At 36.4% G+C, this 26936-nt stretch overlaps 1 protein-coding gene across 1 annotated transcript; it reads right to left on the reverse strand.

Moving 5' to 3' along the window:
- Nucleotides 1–3595: 3595 nt before the first annotated feature.
- ephx2 (epoxide hydrolase 2, cytoplasmic) lies at nt 3596–25477 on the reverse strand. The gene is made up of 20 exons (XM_039674299.2): nt 25324–25477; nt 25033–25173; nt 24802–24886; nt 24468–24624; nt 24010–24200; nt 23778–23900; nt 23605–23673; nt 23399–23494; nt 22999–23077; nt 20281–20315; nt 20155–20181; nt 13209–13294; nt 12973–13084; nt 12652–12726; nt 11548–11590; nt 11169–11271; nt 8339–8408; nt 7736–7816; nt 7477–7535; nt 3596–4081 (listed from the first exon to the last, which is right to left on the reverse strand). The coding sequence occupies exons 2-20, from the start codon at nt 25128–25130 to the stop codon at nt 3997–3999; spliced, it is 1674 nt and encodes a 557-aa protein (XP_039530233.2). The 5' UTR covers nt 25131–25173; nt 25324–25477; the 3' UTR covers nt 3596–3996.
- Between the last annotated feature and the right edge of the window lie 1459 nt (nt 25478–26936).

Genomic DNA, 26936 nt, shown 5'->3' on the forward strand with positions numbered 1-26936 from the left:
GGGGCTTCCCATGTCTAACGACGCGCCTGACTAGCGGTCCGCTTTAGATTCTAGAGAGCATTTGATTGGACAAAAGATGTGATGAGAAACTGAAGTCGGTGGTGATGTCATAAAATCTGTGTTCCATTTTAGCGGAAGTGAAAGACTGCAAGTTCTGAATGCTTATATCTCCTAAATGATGGTTTTGTCATTGTTTTGGAACACACCAGCTTATTCATAAACTTAAGTGTAACAAGGTTCAGGGAAGAAGGAGGCAGGAACCGGATAATAATCAAAAATAAAACTTTATTTAAACAAAATAAACAAACAAAATACCTGCCAGCAGCCCCTCACGGACGACTGCTGGCTACCGAAAATAAAATATAAAATACCGGCCAGCAGCCCCTCGCGGACGACTGCTGGCTTACCAAATAAAATATAAAACACAAACAAAAGCAGACCTGTTCCTCTCTCGATCATCCACTCCGTCGCTCCCCCTTTATGGCTCCGCTCCTTCGTGAGAGATGCGAGACCGGTGTGCTTCGCAGGTGCTGCTCATTAGCAATCGCAACACCGGCCTCGCGACTTTCTCTCACGTCCCTCGGCCGTCCTGCTCACCACATTAAGGCTAACATATTCATATTTCATACTAAAACACTTACATTTTGTTTTCAGGGGGCATTTAAAACTGGACAATGACTTTCTTCTAGATCCAAAACAATCTTTATTGCATTATTTTTTTATCACTGTAAGTGTAAAGTGGCTTTGAGACAATCTGTATTGTATCAAAGCACTGAAACTATATAAATAATGGTGACTTGACTTGAAACGATGTGTATTGTACACTATATAAATAATAGATTTGCCTGGACTATCTTGAGGATGCAGCTCATAAAAATCCTCTATTGCAGGGTTCCTCAAATCCTGAATCCCTGAAGGGCCATCCCAGCAGAGTTTTAGCTCCAACCCTGATCATACACACCCAAAAAAAAAGCTGATCACTAGGAAATCACAGGTAGATGAGTTTGAGCTAAACTCTGCAGGGTAGTGGCCCTCCAGAACCGGATTTGAGGAACCCTGCTTTATTGCGTGCGGAAAAGATTAGAAATAAAAAGATTAGTTGTATCCAAACAGAAATTTGCAAAATTTCTAATCAATTTGTCCAACTCACACTTGATACACATTCACCAAGAAATGATTTTTGGAACCGTCATTCTGAAAGTGAACTGTACGCTGTAACCTGTACAGCACATTTCACAACACATCGCTTCAAAGCAGCTTTACAGAAAATCGTGATCGACTGTAAGAGCTGACCGATAATAGTTTATGTTTTTCAATGATACAATCAATCATGCAGTTGACATTTACTAGAGCATATTTTGCTGTATGAGAGTACAGTAATTTTGCAGGTTAAGTAGAATGTACTAATTGTCTAACTTTTAATAAGGCTGGGCAATAAAATAAAATGTAAAAACAAATTTACATTTTGTGACAATTTAAAGAAAACAAGCATTTGAGAAACAAGTGCACTACACATTTAGCGGTAGGGCTTTCATTTTTATGGTTTTGTTTGGCAAAATGATTGAATCTGATATTTAACCTGCATATGCAAATAATATACTCAAAAAATTACATTTACAGATTTGGGATTTTTTTTTACTTTCCCATGTGCATTTCTGGGAATCAAACCCATGTCATATATACTACATGTAATTAAGTGGAGCCATACGTGTTAATACTTTTTTTAAAAATGACATGCGTTTAAAACAAATAAACCAATTCACAATATCTAGATATCAACAGCAGACTAAAGCAACTGTGTTTAGTTTAGGGTTGAACTGTTAAAGGGTCAAAGTACGTTTTCTGAATAGTGTTTCGGCTATCTGAAAACTGGCCAATACATTATATACGTCCTGTTATCCATCCATGCTAATTAGGAAACATTTGTTTCCGACCAGAACTCCAATAAAATATTCCATAATTACAGAAATTGCCTAAATCCAAAGCTGAATATGGTAAAAATTGGTGCATAATCATTAACAAGAACGTGTAATTATCTATTACACAAGTGTACAAAGAGCAGAAACTGGAAGGATGGATACATGCGTTCTCTGTCCTCTGAGAGTTAGACATGGATATTCAGAATAATTTAAAGGCTACCTCACTTGAAAACAGCGACTCGCTTGTAACTGCAAAACACTGAGTCATTTGTATGCAAAATGATTTCCTTTTTTAAATGAAGCTGGCGCAGTGGTTATGGTGGCGCTCTGCCTCAGGTCAAGGCAATCAGTCTGCTTTAACAAAGAGTGTAATCACAGCTCCGCCTCAGGAAATGACCAGACGCGGCCGAAGACAGTTTAGGTTTGTTCATGATCCTTCAGAAATCTTTCTAATATGCTGATTTGCTGCTCAAGATATTATCAATGATAAAACAAAAAGTTTTGATGCTTATTTTTTTTAAATCATTATACAGAATTTATATATAGTTTCAGGACACTTTGAATGGAAAGTTGAAAAGAATAGCCTATATTTTAAAACGATTATTAAAAAAAACTCACTGACACCGTATCATTGTAATGATAGCAGATAACATGCACAGTGGTGCAGAAACTGCGTGACGTCAGAACCAGGAAGTCGAATTCATTGCTGGTTCCTTCAAGATTTTCCTATGGGGTTTTTCTATTTATGAGTAAAATGAAGCCTTTTGGTAAACTTGACGATACTTTGACATTTTGTTCTACAATGTAAACTGCACACACCCACACCCCCAGCTTTCTTATCTAGTAACTAACTAAAACGTACATTTTCAAAAATGAGCATAACTGCTTCAAAAATTGTGTTTTTTCTAAATGGCTAAATTTACCACAGGCTTTATTTTACATATAAATTGTTAAAAAAAAATAATAATAATAGGAAAATCTCGTTGCTAATCAAAAAATGGCCAATTACAGATATTGGCCAGGCAGATATCAGTCAGCATCAATGTTTGTTGCAAACATAACTCTGTTTTTTTTAGAAAGCAGTATTGATTCAGTTTTTTACAAAGCAAATGATTATTTATTGTTTTTTTTGTTTTTTTGTTAGCAAAGCTGTTAATAAAAACAATTCATAATGAAATTAGATTTATCAATATTTGGGTTAAAAAAAGGCAGTGGCTATTAACGGTTTGCATCAAATATAAACAGCATCTTGTTTAGACAGATGCTGTTCGTACCAAATGGACAATATTTGTAGAAAAGGTGAAATATATTTGAAAGTGAATATATTTGCACAGTATAAAATAGACACTGCCTTTAGAAAATCTTCATTATTACAGTACATTACAAAAGACTTCATATGTAGCAGACAGAGAACTACTGTAATTCACTCATTACAATGGACTATTATTATGTTATGATCAGCAAGCCTGGACATTAGTACCGGTACACTTTAGCTGAGTCGGTTCATTCACCCACGTATTACGAAAAAGAAGTATATTTCAAGTTCATTTTATGTAGTATATTTTTAAGTATACATTATGTAGTAAGTATAATGTCACTATGTACTAGTAGTAAACTTGTAAGTGTACTATTTTAATACCGCTTGGGACTAAATTGGCCCACTTTTAGTACATAAAAGTATATGTTTAAGTGTACTATAAGTGTAACAGTAAGTGCACAACTAGTTCATAATTATGCATCTCATGTGTACTGCAAGTGAATTTATGGGTATGCTAGTAGTTTACTTTTTTACTGTAATACTTATACAAGTATACTTTGAATACTTAATTATACTTTTAAGTATTTCTGGATCAAAAGATTGAGTATAAGAACAGGACAAATATACTTGCTTTTCTCTCAGTATAAGTCAAGTACACTTAAGTGTAATTTGAAGTATATTTCTGAGAAGTACATATAGTATACTTCTGAGAAGTACAGGAAAAATAAACTGAAAGTATACTTTCTTATTTTTAGTTTAAAAGAAGTATACTCATGGCACACTTGAATAAACTTCTTTTTCGTAATCAGGACGATCGTCTCATAACTTGGGATGAACAGGGATCGAGGATTTCTGGTGTGTTTCCTTCAGCCAGGAGATGAGGAGTTTATTGAGCTCTGCAGGCCTGAAGAGAGAAAAGGGAAGAGATTGGACTAATCGGATCATGTGATAGAAAGCTTCACTAATGATTTTAACGCCATAGTCACTATAGCTCATGCTAAACAAATCATTAACCCTGTAAAGCCTACTGTTTCATTTTTGTTATGTTCATTTCTAAGCCTCTAAATTATCAACATGATACAAACCTTTGCCATAGTGACAGATGCAGCGCACCCAAAATGTGAAATATATTCAAACTCCGTCTACTATATGCTTTATTTTACATTGTCTGGTACAAGTTTATACGTAATAAAAACGTCCACTGTTTTGATTAAGTATGCAGAAGAATAACTTTTATATTGTTATATTTTAAGGTGAACACTTAATGGACTGAAGCAACTTAAATTTACTTAATTTTTCTAAATAATGATGTTTGGATAATCATGTTAAAATGTATTTTTCATCAGGCTTTAAAGGACCATTTATTTGTTCATCTCTTGATCATCATTATATTAACACATAATGCAATGCAATAGAGTTTTGATCATAAAACTAAGCATTTAAATATCATCTACATAAGACATATTATTGGGAGATATAGAGTGACAGCTGATATTTGTGCATTATAAGTAGTCTGTTATAAAGATCTCATTGATTTACATTACAAGCTATCAGAATTTAATCTTCTTTTTGGTCATGAATTTCAGAAACTGCATTAAATTGCATATTTTTGCTAAGTTTGGGCCTCTAACAACAGGTGTTTTCTCAAGTATAAGCTCCATGTTCTTAAATGCAAAGTTTTTTTGTTTTTTGTTTTTTGTCTAAAGGTCCAATTAACTGTTGCTTTTTTTCTAAATGAGATCTTCAATAGTAAAAGTTATTATCCACAATTTCAGACACTTAAAGAGTGTGTTTGTCTTATGGGCTCACGGAGGTCACATCACAAGTCCTGGATTGAAAATGAAGCTTACAGGTTCAGATCGTCAGCGTTCATCTTTTGATTGCTGAAGTTCAGTGGAGGGTGGAAAGGTGGACGGGTCAAGAGATATTAAAATGATTTACGGCTGCAAGGGGTCATTGTGGAGAGGACTGTTGAAACGCGCTGTCTGCTCTGGTAATTAGATGCACATTAACAACCCTGACAAGGACATAACCGTTATGTTTCTGAAGACACATTCACATAGCAAAAATGATTTTCTTTTGTCAAGTTTTTCCACAGTCAAATATAGGCCAAGTATATGTGACTAAATTTGTTGTTGTGAAAAACAGAAGACACCAAAATCTGATAAATCGATCTGAAACAGCCCAGTTTAACTAAATAAAGCTTTAAAACGCACTCACACCTGCCCTGAAAGGAAAGAGCAGTTAGTGGTTGGATTTTGACACTAACTGTCTGCTAACTGTCCAGTCATTTGTCACCCTTAAAAAAAAAGTGTGTAAGTTACATTTCACTCTTCGACCAACACTGTGGCTCATTTTTAGTAAAACGGTTTCACAAAAAAAAAAATGACTTAGTGGAAATGCATTGGAAACAGGTCAGTTATTTAGACACATGACATTAAAATTCCTCTACTGAAGCCCCTTATTCTAAAAAGCCTGTAATATGCAACAGTTTCTTTGTTGATTATATAATGAAATATGACCTGGATGGATTTGTGACAGATTATGCGAGATTCGTCCAGCATTAGATTGCTCGGAGGATGGATACTCTAGGAGGATGTTTCTGTCAAATTACTGTTATTTATGTGATTGGTTGGTTGACCTGACCCTGTTCAATGATGGAAACCTTGTATTTGATCTATCCTTCATTTAAAACCAAATGCCTACACCAGTCCTGATAGTAAATGCTCTACTCTATAAAAAAAAAAACTGATAAAGTGTAAAGAGTGCTGGCCTTCCTTCATTTCAGTAGTCTCACATGCTCAGGGCTGGTGTAACGCCAACCAAAGAAGCTCTAAAAGGCTTATGAATAACAATGAAAATAATGTGTCAGAAAATAAGTCAAATAATGTTGACATTCTGAACATGCTTTCAACACGATGATGCAGTGTGTTTCCGATGTACATCTCCAAGGTTTAACTTGACAAAGCAATGTGTCAGTCATTTTCCATCCACATAAAAAGGATAACAATTGAACTAATCAATATCTATGCACAAATAAGGATAATTTTTAGGATAATGTTTTGTGAAAATGTCACAGCACTGATATTTTAGTATTGAGATACTGTTATAGTTTGAATTAATTTGGAATGTTAATTTTTCTTTTCATTTTTAATTTTAAAGTTTAGTCATTTTGTTGAGCATTATTTTATTAATGTTAAAAGTCTATAGTTTTTAATAATGTTTTAGCTTTAGTTATTTTTGTACATCAAGTTAAATGAAATTAAAAAATGTTGCCTTTAGTCAACTAGCTGAAATAAAATAAATGTAACTTAATTATTTATATAATTCAATTATTTCAGTTAACGGTCATTTTATTTCAAGCAAGAACCTTGAACCTTTTTTTTTTTTACTATTATACCATCAGAAAGGAAAATATTGTAATGATTCAAAAAATGTGTGTGAAATATAACTGATGCAATATATATATCCTTGCCCGTTTTCATGACAATTACCTGGTACAAGGTGTATGATATAATATCTTTGAATCATGTGACACGGTCAATCAAACTATTTACTACAGAAATGAGTGTAGCATTTGATCTGAGTGACTGATGGGGAGGAGGACGAAGATTCAAACGTGCATCACCCACGTGAGCCAGCTAGCCTAACCTGACATTGTATTAACCTTTTTTATTCTATCAATTATTATTACACAAGAGTGAACTAAAGTACAAAAGGTCAGACAGTCCGTCAATTATTTTGTTCTCTCCAATTTACTGGAACCAAGTATTCCTGATTCCTTGCTGACATTTAAACAGCAGCACCCTGTAGTTTTAGAGCCGTTCAGGCATGTAACTTGTTGCTTTATGAGTGTTTGATTATGTTTAATGTCAACATATCTGTAAAAAGTCATTCTTGTGATGCAGTATATTTTTATATCCCAATTACATTTATTAATACCTTCACATAGTGGATAAAATTAAGTCAATTTATAAAGACGCCAATCATAATATTTTTCCACAAGCAAAGTAGCATTACTTTTATTCAAACTTTTTATTAAAATATTATTTTTTGTTTTTTTTTTGTTTTTTTTTTCTTCAAATGTTTCGAAATAAAACATTCTAGGGAATGTTGTTTGAAACGGCGATCGGTTCATAGTTTTACCCTGTGTTCTCAATATCATTTTCCATCTGGTAAGTCTTTTGTAAAAAAAAAAAAAAACCTTTAACTAATAAAAGCCAGTTCCTCAATGACCTCATCCTTCAGGAAGTGACAATTATTTTTGTGATTGAAACATCAGTTTCCAGTGAGCCTTACCTCTCCATCTGAGTCCAGTGTCCACACTCCTCAATGTGGCCTCTGGTGAGGTTGGGGACCTTCAGACAGAAAACATCCAAGACATCCAGTTTACTGAACGACATCACACATCACTGCGTTTAGGCAAGTGTCGGAAATATTCACGTCTTTTTTCTAGACGCTAATAATTTGAGTCTGCGGACATGAACAACTGTTATTATGTTAATTCCGACATGACGTGATTGTGAACGCAGAATTAACATAATGAAAGCTGTCTCACCAGGTTCTCCATGCCTTGGGCAAAGACTGGCAGAAGAACAGGATCCTTTCCTGCGGTCACCATTAAAGCTGGCATCATGATCTGTAATGGCAGAAGCATTTTAAATCAAGGAACTGAATGAAAAACAATGCACCAGATTCATTAGATAAATTTGCATTATATTATGTTTTATGCATGAAGAAAATGAAGATTTTGGGATTAATTTTCTTACTACATACAGTATTTTCTCAAAAATATCATTTTTCCCCCCCTTTGATTTTGGGGTGGAATATAATCCAGATAAATCCTTTATCATTATCATTAGAATCACCTGGTACATGCTGAATATCACAATTTCATAAGGTATATCAAGTTTTTAAAATGCTGCATATGCACAGAAAGCAAATGAGGAAGAACCATTTAATTCCCCAAGAGTTAAATACTTGAGCTCAAGTAATAGATGGCCAGATGTTGGGGCAAAGGGAACAGACACCATCTGCTCCCCTCAGGCCTGGACGTGGTGTGTATTTGCTGGAATAAGTGGCACTGGGGTATCTCTGACCATGATGGTGTGTCAGAGATCTGTTTGCTGGCAGAGAGCCGGAGCACGGTGAGGACACTTGCCTTGCCCCTTGGCCTGGAACTCATCCAACGCCAGTTCCTCTCCACGTTACGGTACCAGTTCAGAGGACCCCTGGGACAAAACAAGACCCTCAGTGACAACATGTGCATGAGCATGCATATATTAGCATAGTCTTTGCATAGTCATTGATTTGTATAGTCACAGAGTGTACAAATAACAAGGTCATATGAGACATAGCCATCTTTTAACCATTTAAATATTGGGAACTATATTCTCAGAAGGCAGCACTGCTTCTTGGGCGGAGTGATAACCGCAAGCACCTGAGACTCACCGTAGCAGTGCTTCGCCTTCTGAGAATATAGTTCCCAATATTTATACGGTTAAAAGATATCTGTCTCATATTACCTTGTTATTATTTGTACACTCTGTGACTATACAAATCACAACATGTAAATAGGAGAATTTTTGCGTTATTTTGTCTCTTATTGGGATTATGCTAGCTGTAGCCATTTACATCCAGTCTTTGTGCTAAGCTAGGCTATAGCGGCGGGTGCGTCAGATAGAGTTACAGCATGCACGGAGATGAAAAAGGTATGTATGGACTTATCTAGCTCTGGGAGATACAGTGAATAAGGTAAAATCCAAAAAAGTTGGAGTGTTCCGTCAAATGTCCGCCGTCAAATGTCCGAGCAAAACAAAGCAAAATGTAGAACTACATCAGGGGAGCTATGTTTTTCTTTCCTAGGATGGTAAGGGAACAGTCATAAATGCCATTAACCCCAGTGATGGATAGGTTTAGGGACGGGTTGAGGTAAGTCATATATTTATATATACAGTAATAACGTTAAGTCAACGGCGTTCATAAACACGCTGAAAAGCGATTATGCGTCTTGATAGCACGCCAAAAATGGAAATACGAATTGGCGTGTCATACACAGGCTACTTCATGAGATCAGTCTGAGTGATGATATTACAGCGCCGAGTTGAAGTGCTCCAAAGCACTTGCTGTGGTATTCCGCCATACAATATAGTATACACTTAACCCCTGAAAAGGTAACTAAACCCCTGGTCAGAGCCTGACTCCACCCACTGGCAATATTTGAAAAATGCTGGAAAAGTGGGCGTGCACCTGAGACGCATCTCTTTGTATGGAACTTGCCTACGTCACCAACAACCGCTGTGTCACGTACGACCGCAAACATCCAATAGGAAAATTCAACTGCAGTAGCCACCGTTCAACCTGAAGAGGGCAGCACTACGATGTTTTTGCACCATATATTGTAGAAATAGAACACTTTATAAACAAATGCCATAAAAGTTACTCGAATCAGTGACTGGTATTAATAAAGATCCATTCTTTCAGATCATTAACTAAAAAAAGTTGGTTTAGTTACTCTTTAAATAGGGAGAACGTGGAGGTGTTTGGTCGCGTCTCTGCTTGGCCCATATTGAATGAACTGGGCTAGTTAAGTGTGATCAAAGTGGCGATCAAAGTGTCTCACGTGCCAGAGCGATTGAGTGCACGCACCGAGACGACAGAGGTATTTATCAACTCGTCTTAGTTAAGGGAATAACATACCGGTAGTTCAATATGAAAAAATGGTGGAGTATCCCTTTAAGCGTCCCAGCAAGGGATGAACGTTCTGTGTTATAAACAGTGACATTTAAGACTAGTCTTGCATTAGTATTGAATATGCAAGACTATAGAATACAGCTAGAATATAATGAATACAATAGAACTTAACGAATCACTAGTATTTTTGCATATCAGGGCCATACGAAGGTTTTCTAAATACCCAGGTCCCAAAAATGATATCATTTAAATGGGCATAGCAACTAAATGATGTGCATCAGAGAGGATTTAGAAGCGAGTATACGCAATGCCAACTGAACAAGAAGTGGTTATAGACCATTTTGCAAGATGTAAACAACAGAAACACTTCCTGTTTTCTTTATTTCACATGTAAAGAAAACATCTTAAAGATGTTTGTTTAACTTTTTGATTCAGTTGGTTGTATTTTATCCCAGCTTTTATGTAGTGTTAAAAAACTGAAACAGGAAGTGCTTCTGGACCAGTGTTGTTTACATCTTGCAAAATGGTCTATACACTGTATATCCTGCACTACACCACAGCAAACATCAGCTTGCCCACTACTGAAAGACTTTTGAGGATCATTTGAATCAGTGAGTTGTTGACTAAAGAACAGATGCAATCAGATTGTTCATTCTCAAATAGCAATATCCTTTACTGGACCATTGATATCAATCATAACCTCTAACATTACACGTGCCGCGTAAAACATGATGGAAATGCAGACTGATCTCATGAAGTAGCGTGTGTATGCCACGCCAATTCGTATTTCCATTTTTGGCGTGCTATCAAGACGCATAATCACCTTTCAGCGTGTTTATGAACGCCGTTGACTTAACGTTATATAAATATATGACTTACCTCAACCCCGTCCCAAAACCTAACCGTCACTGGGGTTAATGGCATTTATAACTGTTCCCTTGCCATCCTAGGAAAAAAAAAGATATGACTTACCTCAACCCCATCCCTAAACTTAACCGTCACTGGGGTTAATGGCATTTATGAGTGGAGATTTGACTGCGTGTACAGACACGCGGAATGACGCGGACGTTAATGGCGTAGACATACACGCATACACGCGGATAGCTCAAAATGCGTAGAGATGACACGCCACCTGACTCGAAAGTGGCGTATATGTTTACGCAAAAGTCATGATGTCATGTTGTGGAAATGATAGTTTGGTAAGGGTTGTTCCAGGAACATCCTAGTTTGTCCTACTTCATGTTCACATAAGAGCACAGACACAAATACCCATTTTGGAGCCCATTTTCTCAGTGTACCTGAAGCCGCTCTTGGTGTACTGCTGAACATAGTACTGGAGAGCAGACTCGCTCAGAATAGCACTTCTGGGCGGATCATCAGGCGACCCCACAAACAATCCACCTGATAAACAAAAGAGCAGACAAGGAAAACACAACGATAAGGACAGTGCATTCGTGCAGGCTTGTGAGGCTCTGTACACAAACAGTTCTTCTCGAGTGCGACTCGAATCAAACTTGCATTCATTTCTCAATACAAAAACATGAAACCAAATCCGAAGCTGACTGAATATCAGAAACAAATTTTAATTGCTGAAGCTAATGATGCGGCCAATTACTCCATTGTTCATCAACTAATACGAATACCAGATGTTATTCATAGTTTGGTGTACTTTCTTACCTCTCTGGCAGACTCCAGCAGTGTTCAACTTGGGAAATGAATCCTACAGATTATAAAAGAGAACATATTGCAGGTGGTTGCCTTTCAACCAGCGTAACGTTTATACTGCATCTGAAAAACACTGCCCACCTCAGCTAGTTTACCTTTTACTTAAAACCTACCCAGATGATAATACACAAATTTGAACGTGCAGATTCAAGCATTTCGTGCAACGGGCTTAATCAGAAAAAAAAATCAGACTTGGATTGATTGAGATCAGAATTTTACAAAGACATAACAACCACATTACAACACAAGTTACACATAAATAACATTGCTCTTTGTTGGACAAATGGCATTGATACGTGTGAATGCAATTATTGGCTTAGTGTCTCCGCTGACGTGCACCGGTGATTTCCACGTTTTATGGGTGAGACGTGCAGCAGAAGGGGATTGTGTCTAGAGATCCCCATCTGCCCTGACACCGCAGTCATTAAAATGCACGTGTGTGTGACCTGCGCCTGAGTGATGGCCGGCCGGTTAGTGATTCATTACTCCAGGATCAGGAGTCCTGGATGGGAGCCCTTTATGTGGCCCTCATTAAGATGCTAGGTCATTCAGCACCAACCGCACAGCTCGCCTCCTTGATCCCCAATCAGCACTGGCTTTTAGAATGCCGGTGATAAACAATGCACATTTCTAACAGATAACCCTATCACTTTAGATCTCGTGCACAAGATTCCTGCTCAGGCAAGATGTTTGCTAGTTCAACAACAATTACTATGGCTCGTTTTAACATCTTATTATGATACTAGTAAGAATATGATCTTGGGGGAATCTAGTTTTAACTTCATAAACACTCACAGGTAGAACATAATTTTTGAGCCAAAAACCTTTTTTTAAAGGATCATTTCACATACACAAACATTACTGGGACGATGCCTTAATACATATATGGAATATAGTGCATATACCAAAGCTTTTAAGGTTCTGTTCGGAGCTTGACGGACAAGATCTCTATGAATGAACTGTCATTGTTTGGATGCATGAAGGTTCTTTCTCTGCTTTGTATTAACTCTAATGAAATAAAATTGAATTAATGTTAAGTTAAACTCTGAAACTTACAATCTCAGTACTTGCAAAGAACATCAGCTTGAAGGTTCGTTCAAGGTTTTTCTCCAATTCGGCCTCTGCAACACCCTGATACAAATAATAAGAATATTTACATGCAGAAAATGAGATGCATCATTTTACAGTGATGTCCCATTACTTAATGGACTACCTAACAATGAGCAATACATTTGTAAGAGTATTTTTTTTAATCTTTTTTTAATGTAGTTAATAAAAATACAACTTTGTTGAGAAATATAATAAATATAAATATTATTTCTAATATATATAAAATCACTTACAATGAACATCACATAATTCAATGGTGATACTCACAGGCTTCTGAAAATATAACTGGTAATCAAAGATTGGTATGGTCTTGAGCTTCTCCATTGGATTTGTATTTGGATCCACAGGAAAAAGGGGTGTGTTGAGGGACGCCACAGCCCTGCGTGTCAAAAGTAAATGATTAGCACGGAAAGCAAAAGTGTGAATGTCTGTTCAATGTGCACCGCAATATGATGACATTTATTCTTTAACCATTTAGTTAATGATTCTCTGAAATGCAATACCTCACTCTCTCAGGATGATACTGAGCCATGTTCCACACCAGAGCACCGCCCCAGTCGTGGCCCACCAAAGTGACCTGAGGGATGCCCTGCGGAGCAGAAACACTCAACTATAAACTCATCAAACTGGGGGAATTTCACAAGGAAATTTTAATTTCAAACAGTCATTTAATTTTACTAGATCACTGAGGTCATCAAAACAAAGATTGTTGATGGTTCCAAGATCAAGGTGGAAGACGAGAGGTGACCGTGCATTTTCTGTTATTGGTCCAAAACTATGGAATAGTCTTCCTGTATCTTTAAGACTAATACCCACTGAGTCTGTTTTTAAATCTAAGTTGAAAATCTACCTGTTTTCACTGGCCTACAAGTGTCCTTGATTTAATGTGGAATGGTCAAATTGGTGGTTTCGATGTAAACACCCCTTTTTCTCATTAGCTTTGCGGTCAGTCTTGTTTTTTTTAAAGGACAACTACGGCGAAAAATGAACCTTTGGTCTAATTACACATTTTTACCTAGTCAACCGTTATCTGAGATTTGTTTTCATGATTGCCGAATGTAAATAGTTTTATCTCTAAAAACAGTTTAGTCCATAACGCTAGTAGGGCATAGAGTAATGGCAAATTAAAATTGCTTGTTATTACCACTAACAAGGCTCAAAATAGCCCCAAAGTAACACGGTAGCATAATAAGGGTCCCTACATTCAAACCGAAGTATCGAGAACTTTGTCAGTGTCCATACAGTTTAATAAGAAGATATTTTATACACACAGTCAACTTCGCGAAAACAGGAAGAAGCCATCTTTGAAAAATAGTCTCTACCAGTCGATCTACGAACGCCGATCCAAGTGCGCTGGTGAGATGTGAATAAGGTGATAAGGTGTGTGCGAACAGTAGGCTACGTGTACATATTGAAGAGAAGAAAACGGTTCGTGTTTGTGTTTCTTCCGGAAACAACGGACCATGAGATTCTGCACAGTTCAGCGCACTTGGATCGGCGTTCGTAGATCGACTGGTAGAGACTATTTTTCAAAGATGGCTTCTTCCTGTTTTCGCGAAGTTGGCTGTGTGTATAAAATATCTTCTTATTAAACTGTTTGGACACTGACAAAGTTCTCAATGCTTCGGTTTGTATATAGGGACCCTTATTATGCTATCGTATTAGTGTGGGGCTATTTTGAGTCTTGTTAGTGGTAATAACAAGCGATTTGTATTTGTCATACTCTATGCCCTATATAACTTACTAGCGTTATACTAGCGTTATAGGCTAAACTGTTTTTAGAGATAAAACTATTTACATTCAGCAATCATGAAAACAAATCTCAGATAACGGTTGACAATGTGTAATTAGACCAAAGGTTCATTTTGCGCCGGAATTGTCCTTTAAGATATTTATTCTGCTGTACAGCACAATGTTCAACTACTGTTGTTTTGAAGTTGATTGAAGGAAATGTCATGACAATAGAAATCAAATTTCAGTCCAAAATTAAAAGAAACTTATTAATATTAATACTATAGATATTAATACTATTTTTAGGACTATTAGGATGGATGTTGTACATTATACATGTACTTTCATGAATACTTTCAATTAAGCTCTTATTTTTAATTATTTCTCCCTCCAAATTCAAATTGCTGAAGGTAAAATACTTCAAAAATATAATCAAATATACTTTTATAAAATAAATATACTATGTTTTAGGAATATTAAGAAGTTTTATTGTAAATTATTTTCCCTCCAAATTCAAATGGCTGAAGGCAAAATACTTAAATAAATAAAGATACATAAATAAAATCACTCAAAGCAAAATATTTAAATACAAACAGAAATGCAGAAGACAAAATAACGAAAGAAAGTGAGCTTAAAAAGATAGAAAGTTCGAAAAAAGATTTTTGAAAGAAAGAAAAAGATTATATAAGATTTTGCATATTCATAATTCCAATTCTAAACAAGTCAAGACAGCAAAACAGTCTTGAAGAAGCAGTTGTGTACATCAACATCGTGATACCATTACCATGTTATCTATTAACATACAAATCTACTGAGAGTTGTCATGATAAACACCATTACATTTTTTTGTTCCATTTTTATTTATATACAGTTAATAATTTTATTGTTTCAACATAAAGTTATTTAAGTTAGTCACCAAGGCAACATTTTTCATCTAATGTTTATATTTTATTTTAGCTTTATTTCAACTAACAAAAATGTTTAATAGTTTCGGTTTCAGGTAACAATGATCTCACTAGATCTCGCAGCGATAAACGGTCCACGCTGCGCAGCTCAAATGAGAAGCAGAAAGTGAAATGTGTAACTTGTCGTTTGCTATTTTTCATATGCAACAGAAATGGCACCTCTTATCAGTTGAGAAACGTGGTGGTCGCACCAGTGCCACAAAAAGGTTTAAAAAAGGAATCTAGAGCCCTGTTAAGCATTTGTCCTCACAGAAATGACCATTATAGCCAAGTTATAGTTAGAAGGGGGTGTTTGCATACTATCTAGTCTAGTGTACTTCCAGGTTTGTTCAATGCAATTAGTAATACAGTTCTTTCTGAAACAAAGATTCTCTTCAAAATCATTTATGGTGTTTCATGGACCATGTACCGATGACCAAGCACACTAGACATCAACCCATTTCAGCGGCTGCGCAAAAGCTGAACAGGGCAACTGTCCAGACAAAAATACTGCAATAATACGAAGAAACTAGCACAGAGCATGACCATTTATATTTACTGTTAGAGGTCATTAACCATCATATTTTGATGTCCTTGGCCACCACCTCAAGACAAATGCGACCAAGGACACTGTGATGAATTTACTTCATGTGGCCTACAGGACAATGTCTCACAGTGCATGTCACTGACCAAGAACATGCTGAAGGAGTCATACGTCATAGCTAAAGCCTAGTTCACACTACGTGATTTTAAGCCCGATTTAAGCCCGATTTGCAAATCGTTGAGTCGCCGACAAGTCAGGGTGTTATCGCGTGCAAATCGCGGGCGATTAGCGGACGATTAACGCTCGCCAATCAGTTAGTGTGAAAGAGCCAACAACGCATCAAAGACAGCTCGCAGACAGCTCGCAGACAGGTCACCGAGCTCAGAAAAATATCTAGCATGCTAGATATCTCGCGCAGTCGCGCGACTCAATCTCAGTGATGTCATGAGTACAGCCAATCATAGCAACGCATGGGTTGAGGACACCAGGTAAATCTTACTTTTTCTTTTTGCATTTTTTTTTTCTCAGAGCAGATCGTCGAGCAAACAGTGTGCAGCACTAGTTTCTGTCTGACGTCCATATTCGCGTGTTGTGTTCTTCTCTGCAGTTTCGCGTCATTTCTGGTTCGTTTTATTGCGTGGTTTTTCGTTACAAAACATGGTTTCTAGACCAGATAGAATCGTGTTGTTGTCAACTCGTTATTTGGTTGATTATTTTCAGGATTTAGACCTATTATAGTACTGAAACAGCTCTCATTGAGTCACAAATGATATGCTCTTATCATCCGATCGTGGTTCTCTGTGTAGTGCGTTGTTAACTCGTGTAGTGAGTTACCTCCTGTTGTGGATCAATCACGTTGTGTTGTGTGGTGTGAACAGCTAAACAACTTGAACACTCATGATTTCACTGAGAGCAAGTCATGTAGTGTGAACTGCACAGTTCAGCCCGACATTTTAAAATCATGTAGTGTGAACTAGGCATAACAGACATTGATATGGTCCGGTCTAGTGAAAAAGAATGTCTACATTCAAAAAGAATATACAAACTGTAGAAATATTTAATATTCCTTCAAATAATCAATGGCAAAATCAGAAAAGACAAGCCAAACTTATGCACACATTTCATGACAAATTCACTTAACAGTTGCACCACTTTTTCACACTTATTTTTATCACAGACACTTGCAAATCAGGTGATATCTGCACTACAGTTTGCAAATACACTGGTCTGTTCAACGGAGATAGTGAACCAACACCCCTAAACCCGTCAGTGTTACTGTATCTGAGCAAAAGCAGTTTTCTATCATGATATAACCTAAAAAACTGAAAAAAAACGAAAAAAAAATGTTTTTCTGCTAGATTAAACATTTATAAAATATATGATATTATATGATTGCAATTCCTTTTGCATGCTGAAAGTAGAGATCCTGATATAGTCTCATTCATTCGAGGTCTGTCTCTCTCAGTTCTGCTGCCACACATGGCTTTGTGATACTTTTAATAAACTCAGGGAACAATGGGCAACGCCATCCTAACACTTTGCTCACACATTCGCTCAAGCTGAAGTCAACATGAACACTGTACTCAAATGAAAAAGGGGAACTGCTCTGGGTCATTTAGCCTCAGTTCAGTTGAACATATTGTTTTTTTCTGAGAGGTAAAAAACGAATTTATACAACAACAATATGCTAAAAACAGAAACGTTTTTTGCGTACCGACAACAATGTTGTAAAAATGATCCCCGTGCGTTCACAAAGATCCACAATAATGTCTAAAAATGCTGTTTTATGCATGCCAAGCCCATAGTTGGTGATGTAACCTTGTAAAGAAACATTACGCACCCATAGACTGAACATGTAATGCATTTGCGACATCACCGTTTTCACAAAACAGACTCGATGGCCCAACAAACGCACAACAAGTTTTCCTTTTTTTAGTTTGAAACGGTCTTGAAACACAGTGGCGGGTAACACAGTCTCTTACACTAGTTGAAAAACTGTAGTCTTGTCAAAAACATCTGAGATGACAAACGAATTGCATTTGACACTACGACACTACAATGAGTACTACCTGGATATGACATCCAGACTTTTGTCAATCGATCATCACACACGACTGGTCGCATGCACACACACACACATCAACATTAAGTCAGTTCGTGAGTGTGCGTAGCCGATATAAAGAAAAAATAATCTTCATGATTAAGGGACACGGTGTAACTACTAGCAGGGCTGCCCTTATGTCACGTCATATCACAACTAGCTTTCCAGAGTTTATTCTATGTTTTAATAAAATTAATCATGCCATGAAAGAAAGCAGGAGATGCGTTTGTGGGAATAATCTGGAAAATTGTTTCAGGTGGACGTATCTCCAGTTACTCAGGGCTACCAGAGCTAATAATTAATATAATAATTATTATTAAGTCAGAGCTCTGAGGAAATGCTGATGCAAAACAAACAATCCAAAGTCCCCAAAACTGTCATATAGTCCTATATAAAGTTGAAATCCTGTTGCCTTAATTGTGGATTTTTTCTTAAAAAAAAAAAAAACTTTTATTATAATACAATAAGAAGATATTGTATGTGTTTATCTTAATAGACAATGTTTTCAAAAAAGGAGCTTTACAACCTTATCAGAGCTAATGATATAAGTAAATTTTAGCATGTTTTAAGCGCCATTGTCAACTTTAATCATATAAAACGTAATTTTCCAACAACAAAAATGTGGCTAGTAAAAGTGCTGTGTGGCTAGTAATTTTGGTAAAACCACTAGCCATATTGGCTAGTGAGCAAAAAAGTTAATGTCAAGCGCTGTATATATATATATATATATATATATATATATAGACCATTTCACAAAATGTAAACAACACTGGTCCAGAAGCACTTCCTGTTTCAGTTTTTTAACACTACATAAAAGCTGGGATAAAATACAACCAACAGAACATTTAAAACTGAATCAAAAAGTTAAACAAACATCTTTAAGATGTTTTCTTTACATGTGAAATAAAGAAAACAGTTACAAACTGAAACAGGAAGTGCTTCTGGACCAGTGTTGTTTACATCTTGTGAAATGGTCTATACATACATACATATATATTATGTTTTTAAATGAAGTCTCTTCTGCTCACCAAGGCTACAATTATTTGATGAAAAAAATGACAATTAGTAATATTGTGAAATATTATGACAATTTAAAATGACTGTTTTCTATTTTAATATATTTTAAAATGTAATTTGAAAGCTGAATTTTCAACATCATTGCTGTTGCTGATTAAATAATCAGTTTTCAGTGGCACATCTAACATTCTAACATTATAAATGTCTTTACTGTAACTTTTGATCAATTTAACTCATCCTTGATGAATAAAAAATAAAAAATAAATTCTTACTGACCCCAAACTTTTTAATGGTAGTGATTAAAGTTACAAAAGCTTTCCATTTCAGATCAATTCTGTTCTTTCAAACTTTCTATTCATCAAAGAATCCTGAAATAAAAATGTAAAAACTGTTTTCAACATGGATAATAATCATAAATGTTTCTTGAGCATCATATTATAATAATTTCTGTAGAATCATGTGACACTGAAGACTGGAGTAATGATGTTGTAAATTCAGCTTTGATCACAGGAATAAATTATATATTCACATAGAAAACCGCTGTTTTAAATTGTCATAATATTTCACAATATTACTGGGGTTTTTTTGTATTTTTAATCAAATAATTGCAGCCTTGGTGAGCAGAAGAGACTTCTTTTATAAACATAAAAAATCTTACCGATCTAAAACTTTTGACCGGTAGTGTATATATAAATGACTTTCGGTGAGTGAGTCATTCGCTCTATTCATTAAAAAGAAACGGCACATAAAGATTAATCGCTCACGAATCGTAGATATGTACGACTAGCACAGACAACCCCATTATGTGCTGTCAATGTCTCTTTGAATTCTTTCTCAATTCAAACTGCAAACTCACAACTCATAAAACATTTCTTTTGCTGATGCACTGTAGATTCACTAGCAGCACAGGAAACAGTATATTTTAGTACTTTATTCTGTCTGCTATTCTAAGGAAAGCAGACATTCAGAAATGTCTAGCGTACTTTAATGTAAACCATTTAGAAGCGGTTCTCTTGACCCAGGTTTTTCATATTCTGTTATATAATAAGGAGCCTTCCTCAATAATCCTGTGATTGAATGTACGTATATGTGAAAGCAGAAACAGTACATACCATCTTATCCAAAAATGTCACCAAATCCTAAAAGGCCACAAGGGAGAGAAAAAAATGATCAATTTTGTGAAACATGACAGATTTAATCTAGATTAATCAAAGTTTTAATGGGAAAGATTTGCTTACCAGCATGATCTGTTCTTGAGAGTACTCCTCAATGTCTGCACAGACAGATGGGGATAAAACAAGTAAGTAAGCCTTTAACTAAACTAAAATAAGTAAGTAAGTAAGCCTTTATTGTTCAGCCTTGGCTGAAAATTGGTCTTTGGTCTCGCAATTACAATCACAAAAAACAATTAACAACACACAATACATAAACATGTACGATTAAAATAATCACAATCACAATTCCTTCCTTTTATTTAAAAGACTTATTGCATTTGGTACGAAAGATTGTTTATATGTTGCTTTAATAGCTTTTGGAGTCCTGTAACGACGACGTGATGGCAATAATTCAAATACATGATTCAAAGGGTGTGATGTGATAATAAACGTTAATAAATGCGTAATAAACGTTAGTTAATGTTAGCTACAGTATATGTTCTATATTAAGGATGACACTTATTAAAATGCTTAAATAAACTGTTTTAATGAAAAATGCCCTTAATATTTATGATTGGATTGTAATCCTTTTGTAAAAGCAATAAGGCCTTGAGATCATGTTATATTGAGCATATGTTCAAAATACAGCACAGACTCGTATCTTATTGTTCAAAACATGCACGGTCACTCCACCCACAATTAAAGTTTGACGTCAAATCCCATCACAGAAGCAACCTGATACAGGGTTTTACTCTCAGTATGAAGGGAACAAGATCAAAAGGGAACAAGAATGCAAGAACCCCTTAAGGCATTTATTTTTTCAGTTACCTGGAAATTCATGCCGCGCAGGCCACACACACACACACACACACACACACACTCGGCAGAGGTTTATACTTCCATGTTGTGAGGAAAAAGGAAGTAGCGACAGCTCTTTTCTCCTGTAATGCGACATACATGCAATGTGATTGTTATACATCAGCTGTTAACTGGATTTGAAGTTGTGGGCGTTGCACTCAAAATGAATGCAGACGAGCGAGAGCTTGCAGGGTTACTTTTTAAGTAAAGATGCACCGATTGATCGGCTGGTGACTGGAATCGGACGATATTCACGTGATCGGCCATGATCGGCGACCGTCTGACATAATCCGATTTTATGCCGGTCAAATGCATTCGGGCGCCGCATGATTAACATCGCACAAAACATCAGCATCACACGGTGGACATGTAGTAAACCTTGTGAATTATGACACGAGCGGCGCGCGAGTAGCAGTGAAGCGCGTGTTTTGGCGCAGAGTCTATTTTTACTGCACTCAATTAAAGTTTTGATGGACAAAATAAATATGATTTCATCCAAAAAGTGCCCAAAATGCACAGAATTTGCATGTCTGGTGTGTTTTAACAAGAATTGAAGTAGGCTAGGCTATATCAGAAGAGAAAATGAAGACTCAAAAATATTTATAGAAAATGTATGCATTTAAACTTGTGTTTATTATTCCCCAATTGTTTTCCTGCACATGCTCCACTTGTCCAGCCTGGCTGAACATGTGTCAGATGAGAGAAGAACTGTTTGAGAAATATAACTTGTACAAGTGATTGCAATAGGCCTGTGAGTGAGAAATATCTATATACTGCAAGGCTATATTTATTTATATATTATTTTATTGTCATTATTGTTTTCATACAGAAGTTTAGGCCATGTCCACACTAATACGTTTTCGTTTGAAAAAGTATATTTTTCTCTCCGTTTTGGCCTTCCGTCCACACTGAGACGCCGTTTTAAGTCAACAAAAACGTATCGTTTGGAAAACGCTCTCCAAAGTGGATAAATTTGAAAACGCCGTTTTCGCGTTGTAGTGTGGACTGTGAAACCGGAGGTATTTCAAAAAGATGACGTAAGTTTAGTCATGTGATCCATGTAGTACCAATAGATATTCATGTTTATCGGTATTGTGCCTTTTATGTGTTATTCATTTTTACACTATTTCTAAAATATGTTACTTTCTATGTTACTTAATATGTTGCTATTCTTCATAGCACAGCACTGCAAAGATGACAGATAATGTAGTCTACTCACATTTGCTGTCGGCAAAACAGGAGAGCAGTTGCGTTTTAGACCAAACATATGGTGACTGAATGCGATCTGGACACATCAGTGATGGTGAGATATTTTGCTAAATAAAATTATCCTGTTATTGTGCGATGACATTATTATTTATTTTCCCATCTGTATCATCTCAGTGAGCTTTTGTGAAGTTTCACGCATGCGCAGTAAAGTGAATTTAGAAGTTTCTCATCCACACTCGGAAAACACCTGAAAACGCTAGTGTGGACGGAGAGCGTTTTTTAACGAAAACCCCGTTTTCAAATGTATCCGGATTAATGTGGACGTAGCCTTAGTTTGCTTTTGGTTTGTTTTGTGAAAAGGAAATGGTTCTTCCATAACACTGCACTTTAGATGTGAGTGAATTTCCCACACCAGGAGTAATTTATATAGTTCTGTTTTATAGCGACTATCCGTTCAAAAAAATGTTCTATTAAAGAGAAGATAGAAAATAAATATTTGTATGTGCTGTAAAGTGGTTTGAAAAAATGAAATCGAATCGGCAGGTCAAACTCAAGGAAAAATCTGGATCGGCCTAGAAAACTAATCGGTACATCTCTAGTTTTAAGCGGATTGGTAATGTATGCAGGACGTCTCCAATCACTTAGAATGAAGTTGTTTACACCATATGGTCCAGGGGACAGGCCCAGCAAGAAAAATCAAAGCATCAGATACACTGTATTATAATTAGAACTGACCAGGTGGTGCAGTGGAGTCACCGTAACCCTTCATATCAATAGCCAGAACCCTGAAACCAGCATCGGCCAAAGCCGGAATCTGATGAGAAACAAAGAAAAAAAAAATATAACACTTTACAATAAAGTCCCATTAGTACATTATCACCCATTATTCAACTAAAATGAACTAATATTGAGAAAAAGTAATAATGAGCACTAACGTGCCAAAACAAGAGATTTAGAACGGTTTAAAATAGTTTCATAACTGATGAACTTTACACAGTCATTGAACTGAAGTGACTTGATCTGAACAATGACACTGTCTTTTGGAGTCTGTGGGTTACCACCTCTGATCTTTGACCATTAAGCTATGTCAGACCGATTTCATGTTGCATCCGCTGGAAATGTTGATGTTCCTCACCTGATACCGCCAGGAAAACCAACTCTCAGGGAAGCCATGGCACAGGAGAACAGGTGGTCCGTCTCCCATGTCCACATAGTGGATCTTCACACCAGGCTGAAAAACAGAAGAACACCATTTTCATTTCCCCTTCTGTCAAACAGCACACTATGTGTGTCAGCAAACTTTTGGCATGATTATGACAAAAAATAAACATTATAAATTACCTTAATATTCAGATATCCATGGGAGACATTTTCAGGATTACAAAAGGGTGGCTGGAGCTCACTGGGGACCTGTTGGGCAGAACATTTCGCATATAGATCGAGAGGTTATCAATAAGATTGCTATAAAAAACAACATATTGGGAATTACGTGGTTTAGGGTCAGAATTCCTCACCTCTATTCCTGTAAGCTTCTGGATTTCCTTAAGAGCCTCAGTGATGTCCTTGACTTGAACAGATGTTATTCCCAAACCTTCAGCTGCCTTGATGCTTTCTTCATCCACATCCAGCCAGACTGCCTTAAACAAGTACATTAAAATAATATTTGGTTACATCCTTAACTAGCAGGCTTTGAATCTGCTGCCAATTTTCAACTGCAGACCTTTTGAATTCATTTACTGCACCTACTTCTTCAGGTTTGACAGCAAGTTTCTCAAGGGCATTGTTAAAAATGTCTGGCTCGGGGATTCTGACACCAGCATGGCAGGATCGCAAAACCAGGTCAAAGCGGCTTTCCAAAACGGAGAGAATCCTAGCGATGGCATCTCTCTGAGGGGTGTCGTCCACCCAGATATTGGCCAGGACGCATGTAGCAATGCCTTAAAAGGAGAGGCGGACAAGAATTAAGTATTTTTACTCTGTGTTTGTACTTTATCAGAAAGTTATTTCAAAGAAATTATGCTTTGGAATGTTGTGAAGTAAAAGTTTTCCAAAGAAAAACACTGATAAAGTCCAGATACTTGAAAAAGTATAATAAATTAAATAAATTTTAAAAAAAGTAAATAAATTAACAAGTTCTGGAGAAAGAAAAAAAAAGGCGTGTATTAAGAACTTAATTTCTCTCTCTCAATGCAAAACAAACATACCATGGCGACGAAGGATGGCAGCGGCATCAAGAACTGGCTTGTTGAATTCTACCTGACTAATGACACTGAAAAGCTTCTGAGCTGAGAATTGGTCAGGTAAAGACAGACCCTGATCGGCCGCTACCTTCTTACAGTCAGCTTCAAACTCAGAAATCATCTACAGGTAAACAGAAATCAATGACACACATGAGCAAATATTTATGTTGTACTGACAGACTGGATACATGTTATATCAAGTCAGACACAAATTTTTCCTGCTGTAGTAAAACATACTGAATAGCACACTGACTACAATAATAATAAATCATACCCAACATGAATGAAATAAAATTACCCGAGTTAGGGTGATTTTCCCTTTCTCTGAGCGATACAAGGCATTCTCACTGCCAAGTTTTGCATTCACATTCTTTATGAAACCCCTAGAAAGAGAGAAAAACATACGTTTAAACCAGTTATTTTGGTAAAATATACTCTTAAATCAAAATGCTAAAAGTTGTTAAAATATATAACAACATAAAGTGTTTTATTTATATAATTTAAAGAAATAAATAACACAGTCACATACCTTGAAACGCCAGTGGTTTCCTCAAACTTCTCAAAAGTCTGACCAAGATGAGGGGTCAGAACACCACCCCACAAACTAAACAACACTGCCTTCTTCATTGGAAACTAGTTTTGTTTCCTTTTATTCAAAACTAACAAGCCTCTGCAAAAAAAAGGACCACAGAGGAGAAAACATTATACAACTTTGAACTTTCTATTAGTCTCTGCCAGGACAAAAAGTAGAAGAATTCGCAGGAGAAAGTCCTCTCTGCGGACGAAAAGTAAAGGTCGGTTCAGTAAAGTCCAAATTTACCTGATATAGTACAGATTCTGGGAGAGAAACTCAGTGGAGGTGAACACTTCTTCAACTAACGTCACTGATGTGTGAGGATTAGCACCGCCGCGCCCGCTATTCATAAAGGGACTCCGGGCAGAAGATAAATAGCCTACGTCAGTACTACTATTGCGAAGGCACTACTGATTGAATATTAATCACGTAACTTGACGTTCACCAAATACGCGTACCTGATTGGCTGAAAGTCAGTAGTTCGCAAAAGACACGATCATCATTGGGCGAATCATTAAAATTAATTAGATTAGGTCACGGACGCTCCAGAAAGGTTATCCACATCAAGAAACATCAACACGACCTATTTAATTTTCATAAGCTATGCCTTGACTAAAGTCTTTGATATAGTAGGCTAGTAGAAAGGGATCAAATCGAATGTCAAAACAAATTTGTATTAATCACAAACTTTTTCAAATGTTTGTAATTGGTTAAATTGGCTTTTATAGGGGGGGGGGGGGGGGGGGGCTTATTTATGGTGAATGGCCATCATTCAAAATCGCTCCGTAAAATTACTTAATGTGTTTTTACACCAAAGAGGCTCTTTTTCCACTTGGTGCAATTTATTTAAACAGAGAGAAATACTTTACAAATCAGGCAATGGATTTCAGCGTGAACATGTTTGAAAATATTGGTTGGTTATGTTGATTTAAAAGAATCAGGGCTAATTTCTTTGTCAGTTTGTTGTTTGATCACACTGACATGTACAGGGGTTTTCTAAATAAAAGTTGTCAAAAATTATCTTGCTAGGGGGGTTTGGCGGTATGCCCCCCAAGAAAATTTTGGTTTTCCTGATTTCGAAATGTCCATTTTAAGGTGTTTTGAAGTCTTCTCATTTTACAGGGTTTATATAAGATCACCCACCTAGATGTACCTTCTCCTCATCTTATCTTTGGACTATAAGGCCCCTGAGTTCTATGCATCTCCACAGTCAGCGCATATGGCACTTAAGAAACAACACCTAACCAAACATGTCTTGCTCTTGATGCACTCAAAGTTATCTATTGCTAAGAAAAACAGACCATTCTGTCGTTTTGTACTGTCCTATTGACCTCTTTGCAAAGCGGAGACTATTGAACTATTTACAAAGGAGATGATGATGCATCTCGCAACTTCACAAACCACTCAAGCAGATATATGTTCCAAGAGATACAAAGTTAAAATCATATGGTCAGTAGCATGAAGGCCTATTTGATCAGATAACAGATTCTTTAACATGAGAATCAGTTTAAATGTCTCAATGAGTGATCCACACTATAAAATGGAATGCAGAATGTTTATGCATTTGTTGACAATACACAATCACATATTCGAAATAGGAATGTCCTTAAATAGTCAAGTCACCTTTATTTATATAGCGCTTTACATATTGTATCAAAGCAGCTTCACCGTGAAAATAATACAACATAGATCAATAATATTGTTGAATATTAAATGTCCCCAACTAAGCAAGCTAAAAGCCAAGGCAACAAGGCACATAAGAAATGATTCAAGGATTATTTACATTTCAAACAAACGCCAATGCAATCATTCTGTGCCCAGAGGCCATTAGTGTGAGCATCAAAGATCAGTTTCAGCTA

Source organism: Pimephales promelas, chromosome 15, assembly GCF_988280905.1.
Source record: "Pimephales promelas chromosome 15, fPimPro1.hap1.1, whole genome shotgun sequence".
NCBI classification, from domain to species: Eukaryota; Metazoa; Chordata; class Actinopteri; order Cypriniformes; family Leuciscidae; genus Pimephales; species Pimephales promelas.

What these genes read in the sequence shown, in the direction of transcription:
- ephx2 (XM_039674299.2), bottom strand. Translation starts at nt 25,130, where the DNA reads ATGAAGAAGGCAGTGTTGTTTAGTTTGTGGGGTGGTGTTCTGACCCCT. An exon ending in GGAAAATCACCCTAACTCGG is followed by an intron (nt 24,625 to 24,801) that starts GTAATTTTATTT and finishes GTTTACCTGTAG; the next exon opens with ATGATTTCTGAGTTTGAAGC. An exon ending in CTCAAGAACAGATCATGCTG is followed by an intron (nt 20,182 to 20,280) that starts GTAAGCAAATCT and finishes GTGGCCTTTTAG; the next exon opens with GATTTGGTGACATTTTTGGA.